The 12,752-nt window shown below is 39.4% G+C and overlaps 1 protein-coding gene across 1 annotated transcript in view; it reads right to left on the bottom strand.

Moving 5' to 3' along the window:
* The window catches only part of tafa5a (TAFA chemokine like family member 5a), a 111,720-nt gene extending 99,385 nt beyond the window's left edge, over positions 1-12,335 (bottom strand). Inside the window, exon 1 of the mRNA XM_010886984.4 lies at positions 11,995-12,335. Coding sequence (XP_010885286.1) covers positions 11,995-12,106 — 112 coding nt within the window. The 5' untranslated portion in view covers positions 12,107-12,335. The remainder of the gene's footprint in view (positions 1-11,994) is intronic.
* Positions 12,336-12,752: the final 417 nt, after the last annotated feature.

Raw genomic sequence — 12,752 nt, 5'->3', positions numbered from 1 at the left:
GTGTGTTAGGGAGGATTAACAGGGAATATCAAGAGTATTGTGATCTCCTCTGGAAACAACAGGAAAGACCCCGGCAGATGGTACTGAAGTCACATCCATCGGCATTAATATTAATGATCCAAAGGTCACAGACTTGGTCCAGTATGGCACACTGTTTGCTTTAGTAGAGGCTGCAGAGCAATACTTCAGCCCTGGGCCAGTAGGATCCTCTGGGCTCTGGTCAAAATCAATAGCACTATTAAGGGAATAGTGTGCCATCTGAAAATGCACTGTTTTCATGTCACGCCTTTAATTGATGTCACCTGGATAAATAATATATATGTTTCTTGGGGACCTCTGGAAACGCGGGGTGTTTGGTTGTCTTTGATGTTTGTGCTTGAACATCCATTGGAATGTCCTGTATAGGGGGGGGGGGGGGGGGGGGCGGGGGGGGGGGGTGAAAGATTACAAATGTAATAATTGGGGAAATAATTTAGACTAAAACAATACTAATAGTAATAAGTGTTATGTGAGTGAAATAAAGCAATAATATTGTGGGATTCTGTGGGATTATTTCATCAAAAGAATACAGTGGAATGGCCGATACATCTGGCCGACTTACCTTTATATGACACTTGTGATTCACCCTAATATGATAACATTTAGGATTTGCACCTTAATACAAACCCCACTTATTTCACTATGCTAAAAACATTATGTGATTTCTGTAACTGCTCTTTCAACAAAATAAGCTTAGGATCAATTCCTTTTTTTACTATAACATTTTCCTCTCAGGTGACTAAGATCTCAGATTAGCCACGTTATCCCATAACACTCACACAGCGTAGTATTCTACGCTAACATGAATCTTCTAATAATTCTCTCTCTGTCTCTCTCTCTCTCAAATGCACACACACACACACACACACACACATTCAGGCAATGCATAGAACATAAGGAAAATAAATTCAGTCATAAGACATAGCCTGTATCCCTGTTACAAACCCTGAGGAAATGGGAAATCAAAACACACCATTAAGCACACACACATTGATCCGTTACTTATTAAACCTATTCCCTATTCAGGGCACTACTTTTGGCAAGGACGCATATATCTCTGTTCAAAGTAGTGTGCTATAGATAGTAGGGCGCCATTCAGGACAGAATCAATGAATGATTCTCCACAGTTATCCAGAAAATACCCTTGGCTAGACCTGTAGCTATCATGTAAGCATGTGAATATGCTACTGCATTCCCAGAGGTTGTAGATGAACCTTCCTCAAGAGTCCTGCTTCTCAAAGCCCATCCTACACTACAAATCCAAGTAACAGAGCAATGTTATTTCAAATTGCTGACATGTATGGATATTTTACATATATTTGTTGTTTTATTCAGCAACTATGCTGCAGAAGTAGCCCGTTTCATGGCGTCGGTGGATTTAATAATAAAATAAAACAGCTGGAAATAACATTTTAATGACAAAACTGGCAGGCAAGACACCTACAAATCAAACTAAAATGTTCTGATACAATTAGCTCAACTATACCCAATGTAACTAAGCCTGGTTTGTTATAAGGTAATTAGCTTATATCAAGTTCTATCATAATTTACGCTAAAAGCTGGTTTAGCTAACTATCTAGCAATAATTAGCAATAGCCATGGTAATCAATTATGTGACGCATAGCATACATTTGTTTAGCTTGTGAATTTGTGTTTCCTTATTATGCTGCACTATTAAAGTGTATAATGGTTTAGAGAAGCTGCTCACAAAGCATTCCTCCAAGCTGTCTACTGGGAGTTACAGTAGGGTAGGCTAACAGAGGTGTGCATAGAGACTGAAGTGTTGCCAAACCCAGAAAATGTGTTGCTAATGTGAGAATGTCAGGAGTTTAGAGAGGAGAGAGGGAGAGTTTAAAATTAGAGAGGTGAGTGTGTCCATCCAAAATCCACTGTAATTGTTCACACGATATGTTATCTACTGATCAAAATAATATGAAATATGTATTTTCAATTACATTATCAAATGCAGGGAATCCACATGCAGTGCAAAACATGGCACAGTAGCCTTTTTCCTACACGTTGCTAGTTAGTCAGCTTTGCAAAACTAAAAAGAAATATATTGAAGTAAATATATGATTGACACAAAATACTTACTGTACATCTACAATTAGGCTCTCCTACAACCAGCAGATCCTATTGACAAGGTAATTTGATGGAGAGAGCTACAGCTTAAACAACAATGGAGAGAAACAGTTTCTGCACACCTGGCTTGTTGCTGTAGATCTTTTTGCATCCATGCCATAGCTAATAACCCATTTTTCGCCTGATTCCAGGTTTTTGGGGGAAGCTGAGTAAAGAAATATTGCTATGCTGTGTGTGACCACATTGCTGTTGGTGAGACAGATATCAACTGAATTTGCGGCATGGACAATAATTATTTTGAGAGAATTAAATGTGCAAAACATTATAATAGGTGAAAAAAACTTTTTGAAAAACTTTTGATCCTGCCTAGAAATTCTCAGAAATGGACACTGAAGAAAATGCTTTGAGCTAATAATTAAGAACATATTTTTAAGAGGATAGTGAAATTAGGTTAACCAGACATTTAACACATTTCCCTGCATGTTCACTCTCCTCGCCACATATTCTCAATTGCCAAATCATATTTTTTAAGGAAACCAGAGAGGGCCAAGAAGAGATTAAGCGATATTTGAGAATATCAAATTGAGAAAACCCCAGAGAGAAGAAGAGGTGTAACTAAATGCTTTTTTCCATCCCTTCCTATTTTGTGATGTCCCAATTTGCAATGACAACCTTGCCTCATTGCAGTAACAGGTTAATATGACTTGAAGGTCAAGATGTGTTTATGATCACCAAAGCACACCTCGCTAAGCCAATTGGTTTCTTGCCAGACTGCTTTCTCAAACAGAAATTCTTTGCCATGCTTGGAGGTGAGCACATTCACCAGCCAACTCACACAACTGAGCTTGCAAAACTTAACAAACGGAGTAGCTAGCGCTAGACAAGACAATGCCACGTCATCCAGCATCCTACCCATCCACTCAGGACTTTGCTTTGCCAATGTTTAACATCCTCTACTAGATCCCTGAGAACACTCAGTATGCATTGACCAGGATTTGAAGTCCTGGCTACAATGATTCCACCATTCTGCATTAAGCCAAGTTCCTCATATTAAAAACTATCAGCATGAATTATCTTTTTTACATCTTAATGGATAGCTTCAGGCTTCATTAGCGGTTGATTTTTCTCACACAAAATAATAATTCACCAAATTGTAAAGAAAATACCAAAATCTGATCTGATCAAATAAATCACTGCAATACAGCAGCAATCTGAAAGCGGGTTACAAGCATTGTACCTTTAAAGGCAATGTTCACTTAGATCCCATTCATAGTAAAAACTGTCTTTTAGAAATTGCATTTAAAAGCAATGCCTAAGCCACTTTGGGATTGAATCCCAGCCTAAGTGCCCCTACAACAGGCATCAACCAGGCATTGCTCCTTATTCTGTAGAGTAACTGCCTCTCAGAGCAGCCAGAGATAAATGGGGCTGTCTCATCTAATGTAATATTTGTTTCTGCTTCTTGAAGTCTCCACTCTGCTAGTCTCCGTCTCCAGCTGACTTCTTCATTGTATTATTTAGCTCAGAGTTTTCCCTCAAGCCAGATTGTGGATCTGTCGATTGGTGGCTGGGTGTTTTCCATCTGCTTTTGTCTCATTGTCTAGTGTTTTTCCTTTTCTCTCTCTCCCTCTCTCTCTCTCCCACTCCACTATGCTAGCTTCTCCTCTCTGCTCCAGACGTTTGCTGTCGTGGGTCTGTGAGTTCCCAGGCTGTGACGGGCTGTGGCCCTCCAGGAATTTAAAACGCTATTGTGGCATTTTCTTCTGGGCAATTGCTTTTTTTTTTCAATAATAAAGAGGAGTAGCTCTAACTGTCCTCTGTGAATGACTTTACTCTCCCTCAGCAAATCAAACAGACTTTCAGTTTTCTTCTAGTGTCCAGAGACTCCCCACAGGTGATTTGTTGATTTGTGTGTGAGTACATACGCGCAAAGTGTGCCTGTGTAGTGGAGTGCCTGCATAGTCGTCCATTTCTGCTGTTGTGTTTAACAAAATAATTGCTCTATCAACTTGACTGAATACCACAAAACATGTTCAGTCCAGAATAGACATCAAACTCATCAGTGTGAAATGTCACCAACCATTGATTATGCATGCAGTTTTAATGCTAATTAAATATTAAATCCATATTAACTCTTAATGCGAGTGACATGTATCATTTTATAACCAGCAGTAATCTCTATAATTGATGCCAGAACTAAATACAAACATGTCGGCTAGTTGGTTTACTTTCTCATGAATGATAAGGCTAATGAATATGAAATGGTCAGGTTTTATTACACTAGGTTTCAATTACATCAGCTTTCGTACAAGATGCCAAAGCTTTCAAGACAAGATGGGATCACCAGCATTTGTCAATTTTAGTTTTGTAGCATTTATTACACTCATAGTGAATAACCAAAGGCAACACATTATGTAGTTAAGGTATACAACATAACTCTAAATACCTGTAGTCCATCCTGTTAAACCAACTCACTGTGAACTGCTGTCACAACTCACCCTTTTACTGGTCCTGTGGATCTGGTGGTCTTCTAGTCAACCGGCCTAGTGCGTGGGGACCCTATGAAGGCAGTGGAGCAGGCCATTTTCAGAAGCTGCAGTTTCACTGCTGATTGAGTTGTGAAAACAGAGCTAAAAATAGCCAAAATGTCAGGGTGCTCAAATCTTTTCACAGATAACTTGGTACATGGATTTATGATGGCATTTTAAACAATACGTTAAAAGAAAATCAGTGCAGAAGCAAATACCAATAACTAGGATCGCAATTAAAAACATTTAAAGTTTCAATAATTACTGGCAGCATTTACCAATAACAGGATTAGAGTAGCAGATTAGATTGTTTGGGTCAAGATATAGCCAACATTGGGTCTTAACAAAATCTAGAACATGTTTGCTTTGAACCTGAAGTCTAGTACAATCATTATAACAATTACTAGCCTAGGGATTGTTTTTCTAGGGGTGCTACCAAATAAAATGGCAGCTAGAACCATTAGGAGACTTTTCCACCAACATGGTCCTGCTGTTAGCCCTATGGTAGCAGTGTTTTGTGATAGATTTTATATTGTCTCAAAACTCCACTTATTCCAAATTGTCATCCAGAAGTGTTTGTTTCTGGTGGTCATCTGTATACATAAACAAGTGTGGTGACAGAGATGGATCGTTCTGCTTTTTTTTCTTTTCCATTAAGCTATTCTCCCGGGTGTCTCCTACATTAATTGTTGGAACAGATGGAGCAAAGAAATAAGATCTTAAAATGGAGAAGATGGATATTGGGTTTATAATTGAATAGTGTGTCTGTATTTTTCCTTGTTGTTACCTAAAGTAAGCCATTGGAATTGCAGATTGAAAAGGCAATAATCATTGATTTCCACCTTCCACTAAAAGCAACACAAAATGCAAGGTTGTTTCTTGGAATTATTATTTGATCTTGAACCTGAGTAATTGCATACTATCTTCTTAAGATTTTATATATATGGATTAATTTCATATACATACACACACACACACACACACACATACACAGGAGTACCAGTCAAAAGTTTGGACACATTTACCCATGCTCTATATCATATATAAATATAAAATGAATAACGATAATCCAGTGATAATCTATTTTGTACATTATCAGATTTAGCAGTAATCACTATGAGAGCCATACAAAGTACTATTCAAACACAGTGCTACACTGATTCATATGGAAAGCTAATGGTATATGCATTATAACAACGAGGGATTCCATCCCTTATCAAGCCACAAAACGCCTAATCTTCTGCCAAAGCGTTCCATCTGTGATACATGCATTAAAACCGCAGAGCTAAAGAACTTTCTCAACATCATATATGACACTAAAGATCATAAGATTTTGTAAAGTCCTGCCAAGCTAATGAAATATTTATAACAACTGCTCAGTAGCCCCATTTTCCACACATATATTTCTAATGTTATTAATTTTGTTTTATTTCTGTCTTTCTTTCTTCTTTCTTGGTGAAACCATAAAACAAATTGGATAGTTATAGATGTACTTTGAGTGTCTTCCCCAGTAGACGAGAGAACCTTTAGGCACTGCTCGAAATAGAATAAGATATTCAAACGTGTCTGTGTGTGTCTTTACCTACAACTGCTTGGATTTTGAGGTCAGTTCTTTTTCATCAGCTGTACTGAGTTACTTTAGGAAAGGAAAGGCGTCCTTTTCTCTCGCACCACAACAAGAATTGTGCAAACCATAAGACAAGATCAGCCCATACTAAACACCCTATGAGATGTGTTTAAACACTACACTGTTTACAGGGATCATCTTGAAACTTTCTCAGTGAAGAACATTTTCATAAAAGAGTCTATAATTGGTTTCTCCCTATTGTCTGCATCCATTTTTAGCATTGTGGTGTCCATAACAACCATTACGTTTGTGGATTTGAAGCAAAATGTAGAAAATCTAGTTTCAGATATATGGGCATTAAAATTACATTTTGTGTGCTTATTCTGAGATGTATTCTTTAAACTATTAATGAAACTATTTTTAACATATAGAACATTGTGTTCTGTTTAAGATTTATTTGGAAAAGCATAGGCTGAAATACATTTCTCATACATCCTGTTATCATCATAGCGGACTCCTCATATACATAAGTATTAAAAAAAAATCTTGGAAGATGTGTCCCTGTTTAGATTAAGGAAAAGGGTGCTAGCTAGTTCTGCTGGGGCCATAGCACCTGCCTGTTTTAAAAGTAAAAAAAATAAATAGATTTGCATTCCATTATGTTACATTTCCCTGTGATATTATGCCTCCTGTAAGTGTTTATTGTCACCCAAACAGTATGCTAGCTGTAGCCCAGGCTAGCCTAAAGGCATGCTCATAGCACAACAGTATTTTTAGATCAAAATACGTCTTTTTGATTGAAAATTATACAGTTGCCTTGACTTTGTTTAGTCACTAAATATTCCATGGCATTTACTGTAAACGTAGTGTTGTTAATTAACCCCAGTTTCCTGGCTAAATATTCAATCTGGTTTCCCTACTGTCATGGCCACCTAGGCATCCTCAGCTTCCAACTGGCTCATTCATCCTCTTTACCGGCCCACTACCTTGGCATTGTTGTGCCGTGCTCTAGCAATTGAACTACACAGGATACATTTGATTTGTTCATTAAGACATCACAATATTGATTGTGCATGGAAAGGCCATGTCAGTGAACCTGCAATTGTCCACATTATTTTTTGCTTTGTCCACAAACAAGAAAATAGGTCAACACCTTATTTGGGTATGAATTCATCAAGGTTTATCGCTGGATAGTCACTTTATGATAGCATGGGCAAAATTGCGTGGTCACAAATAGCACCACAGTGAGCAAGATGCAAGGCTTTGTTTTCACATTGTCAACCACAGCATCTCTGAATGTGCAAGGTGCCAGGTTTACTTCACCTATTTTATCAAGTGATAACCATAGGTAGAAAAATGTAAGGACATCTATCAATGCATGTCAACATTCGTAGAATTTGGCTTTTAACTTTAATAAAGGGAATGAAACCAGATTACATTACTCAGTTTGAGTATTCCAAGTTACCCGACTGGTTATAATTTTGGACCGGTAACTAGTAACTACGTGGGATTAAATTCAGAAAGTTAGTGACCCAACTCTGTTCCTGCACACCCTGAGGCACACAACAAGCCACGGCAGACCTCAGCAGGCTACAGAAGACTACCGAAGATTTACCAAACAAAGGTCGGCACAAACTGTACAACGCTGTATGGATTCAGGTAGAGCAGACTGATGCATAACAGAATACAACTGGAAGCATTGGGAGTTTATTTGATCTGTCAGCCTGAAATGGTGTGTTGTGGATTTAGGTCGGTGTTAGTGAGTCACTGCTTGTGCTGTAGGTGCCTACTGTACGTGAGGTTGTACGGTGACGGGAGATCAGTGTGGTTGTACTGAAGGCTTGTGTACTGTACTAATGAAATTCCAGTGAGTCACAGTGGTATTTTGAAGGCCTCTTTCTGACAGCAGGTGTTACATCAGGACCAGGTATGATTCATATGATACTGCCGAAATTGACCACAAGGGCAGGAAGTACAGCTCATGGAGAAGAAGGGAGAAACTCTGTCGTCTTGCCTTTATTCTCCTTCTCCCTCCCTCTGTCTTACAACACAGGCCTCCCTTTAGGGGAAAACATGCTCCAAAGTACCTAGAATGACTCTCATACGGAACACACTAATAGACCACATACTCACACAACACCCCCCCCAACACACACACACACACACAGGCACACACACACACAGGCACGCACACACACAAAGGCACGCACACACACAAACTCCATTCAAATACATGCAGTGATAATGATCCCCAGCATCAACATCCATGCCTGCTAGCACACCTCGCTAATGACCCAGTGTTGGTTCTCCTTTCTACTACTGTAGCGCTTCAGAGGACCCCAGCCAGACACATTCCTGTGGCTCTAACTAGCGCTACGCTAACTTTGTTAGCATGTTGGCTGCTACCTCTGTGGCCTCATCGTTAGCACTTCAAAGCTATCAACCAGAGCCAATGAAAGAATAATAATATAAGCAAAAAAACAAATGCATCTTAAGTCGCTTCCAGAGGAGGGAGCTACAGTGCACAGAATAAAACGGTCTCTGTATTTGCCTGAAATTCACTTATTAATGATAACTATCATCTGTGGCTAGGGACATATTTTAAACTCAATCAGCATATTTGCATAAATAAACTAACTCTTGTCTTTGAAATACTGTTGGTGATTTAGGCTGAGGAATGGGATCTAATTTACAGAAGTCTCTGTCTCTCTCCCTCTCTCTCCCTCTCCCTCACACAGACACACACACAATTCAACATTAGGTTTTGGGCTTTTATAATACCACTGAAGAAATAAAGGTGCTAAAAGTTGACTACTTTTCATTTGGGACATTTGGGTTTTTCTGGAAAAGAAATGGTCGATATAATTCATAAACTACCAAAGTGTTGTCTATATTAAAATTGTTAATAATAATTACAATTATTTCATACATTTATAATATAATCACAAGCATGATTGGATGAAAATCTATTTAATTTCCATTTATTTCGATCTCTCCCTCTCTCCCTGTCAGGGGCCACCATAATCTCAGTGAGATGCTAATTTAAAGAGGCAGTTACCATATGAGTCACAAGCATAATAACAGACCTCCTATTTCTCTCCTCTCTGAAGCTTATGGTAGCACTTGTGACCAAATAGGTGTCACTTGGAGCATGAAGTTTGTGTGTGTGTGTGTGTGTGTGTGTAAGATACGTCAATCTATGGCCAGTCATTGGATGGCATTGTTCATGCAGCACAACTCTATCGCTGTGTCACATTATACATTTTGTTATTACTGTTCTAAGGACAGTGCAGCATTGAGGAGCAAAAGAAGAAGGTGGGCAGATGAATTTGATCAGGACATAATGGCTGTTACACCGAACTTACACTTGGTTAATGAAATAATTTATTTGTGTAATGTGGGCAAATACAGTATTGGGGAGCTACTATTTTGAGTGAAAAACAGCTATCAAGTCTAAAGTTGTCTAGTTATAATCCAGTGCCCAGTGATTCATTTTAGCTAGCTAGCAAGCTAATATTTTACTGCAACAAAAGCTAATCTGCCATCAGCACCTAGTTGAGAAAGGGTTTTCCTAAGCTATTAGTTTGGCATCATTCAAAATGTAATCAAGCAACAGTTTACCGACAACTGCTACTAGGTCAAATTCGGCCCTCAAAGGAATTATTTCACTTTTCAGAATGGAAAGCGTGTGGGAAATGGATAGATATAATAAGTAAACTGCAAGCAGATTGTTATTGCAGGTTTGATCAAACCTCAGTCCAAATCTTCATCAGAGCCCATTGACAGCGTACGGAGTTCAGCATCAAACTAAAAACAAATATATTAAACAATATTGTAACGAAAACTGCAACCCATGATAGCACATTCTAGAGAAACAATACTTTGCCTCTGTCATCGCCTGACAAACAATCTGCAAATAATGCTTAAGTCCAAACCCTGTCATCCAGCTGCTGTAATCACATGCACCATAAGCTATACTTTCATCTCATGGCCAAGAGGAGAGCTGTGTCTCAGCATAACAAACATGGATCAGCCCCGGCTCAGCCCTGCTCTGTCTCTGCTAGTGACATCCCTCCATGAGCCAGTTAGGTTCAGAGATTCATCTCAGAGACAACATCTGGGTCAGGACACTAATTCAAGAGACATTTGGGATGGTGTGAGAGAGACAGGACTGGGCAGGAGAGGAATATGTGAGGGCAAGATAAAGTGACACGTGAGAGGGACACAAGCAAATCAAATGAAGACAGAAGACAGATGCACCATCATAGAAAAGGCCATCCAGTACCAAGTGTTGGATAGAGAGGGTTAGGCAGGACAATATGGAAGAAGGTAGAGTGGGGGAAAGGATAGGGTTAAAGATTGGCAAGAGACAGGGACCAGAACAGTGAAGGCGGTGGAAACAGGTGGTAAATCTAGTTAGAAACAAATGGCTGTTTAGCAGTAGGGTGATATTGTACAGCTCTGAGTCTTGCTGAAGAGAGCAAACAGCGAAGCAGAGCATTGATTGGACACCAACCAGAGGATCAATCATCCACAGCAGGTCACCACCGAGGAAGAGTGGCTTGCCAACACACGCACGTACACACATACACACACACGTACACACGTACGCACACGCGCACACAGACACAGCTTCAAAACATACAGAAAAACACTGGCCAATGATTAAACAGCCACAGTCTCTGTGTGATCAAAAAAAAAAAACACCGGCTGTTTATCCCCAAGACAAAAGAAAAAGAAAAACAGATTGAATTTTCAAAACAAAAGAGCAGAAAAAGTAAAAACAGCTCCAATTCCCTGGTTGACATTTGCTGCAGCCTAGGATGAAGCAAAGACATAGGCAGAGCAGAGGGATGTTTCTCCGTCGTAGAGCAGCACTCCGCGCTCCTAGACAACGCAATGATCTTATTAGTCATTAGCTGAAGCGATAATAAAATAGCTTAGCTTGTAATGGGCTTATTGTGGTTAATGCATGACACTTCCCCTTCCTATTCATTCTCACACACAACCCACAGTGCCAGCTGGAGATCACTCTCAAGTGACTCAGACTGGGTGATTGGCCCGGGTGAATGGGAGACAGTCATAGCTTGATGTCCCTCCTTGGTGGGAATTCACATGAGGATTTATGTCTGCAATTGTAGGACATATTTCCCTCACTGTTATTACAGGTGGAATCCTGTCTGAGAATAACCAAGGAGCACAAATTAAAAACCTTGATAAATAACCATGGTGGTATAAATAACAGATGTGTGTTACTTCCATGCAATTGTTTTGTTTTTATCTTGATTCATAAAAATCTAACAAAAGTAATCCTCTTCTGTATATTTTCCATTTCAGTTCAATCATAGACCAAACAGTTCAAAAGCAGAAATGATCAAATACTGCATTGGCCTAAGGTAGATATGTACAAAACTCATGATGAACCAAGCAGCAACTTGAGCATTCAATGTTGAGGTGCGATGCAGTACGTGTGTTTGTGTGTGTGTGTGTGTGTGCGTGTTCGTGTGCGGGGGGGGGGGGCGTGTGCGTGCTTGTCTGCATGAGACACTGATGATCGAAACTGTTATCTAATACTTATAAGTTTATGAAACGATAACCGCAAGACTGCGATGACAAAACCAATAACCCTTGAAGTGATTTTCGATAATATGCCGCATAATTCTGATGTCAAAGGGGCAGAGCAATGACACCACGGTCACCTTAAAGCCAAGCGTCGCAGCATTTTATCAATATGAGCCAATAGGACCATGAAAAAAGAGCCAGAGCAAAAACACTTACCGCAGTAGATGATTAGGAAGCTGGTCAACAATATCACAGCACAGAAAGTTGAAGACATCCTTGGCCAGGTTCTGGCATCCTTACGTTTAGTCAACCTTGAAGCCGGAGCCATTGAACAGAGCGATATCCTCTCACAAAAATCTAATGTAATTTCACCAGCCAGATCTTCCCCTCCACAAAGCGCATCTCTCCACGTGTAATTCCTAGAAAATACATTTTGGGAACGGACCTCTCATCGTAAAAGCTCTCACATGTTTATGCAGCCGGGGCATTGTAGCCTTTTGATAATATATATATATATATATTATATAAAATAAAAACAGGTGTCTTTGCGCTTGGGAATACGCAAGCAACTGCTTAATAATGTCCCTTATGTTCAAGATACTTTTTTGCGAAATTAGTATAATTAGTATACTGCAGAATGGGGAGAAAATGGGTGAAATCTTGAGATAAAAAGAAAAGGATTAAATTACTTATACCGCAACATAGAACAGCTCCTTCAATTCACCTGTGTTTAAAGAGGATGCGAATGCTTTAGGCTGTGCACCTCCTCGGCAAAGAAATACTGAAAAGATTAATTAACAAGGTCCTTTTAAATCCAATAAATAGGACATGGGATCGACCCTAGAAGGAAAGTCCTTGGAGATCACGAGTCACAATCGACTGTCCTCAAACCTAACGAGTAGATTATCAATATCACCATGCGCACGGCTTTTCTGATTCGGGTGGAATAAAAACGAGAAGGGGCAGAAAGGACG

The sequence above is a fragment of the Esox lucius genome, chromosome 23 (genome assembly GCF_011004845.1).
Source record: "Esox lucius isolate fEsoLuc1 chromosome 23, fEsoLuc1.pri, whole genome shotgun sequence".
NCBI lineage: Eukaryota > Metazoa > Chordata > Actinopteri > Esociformes > Esocidae > Esox > Esox lucius.
This window is presented reverse-complemented; position numbering and strand designations above follow the sequence as displayed.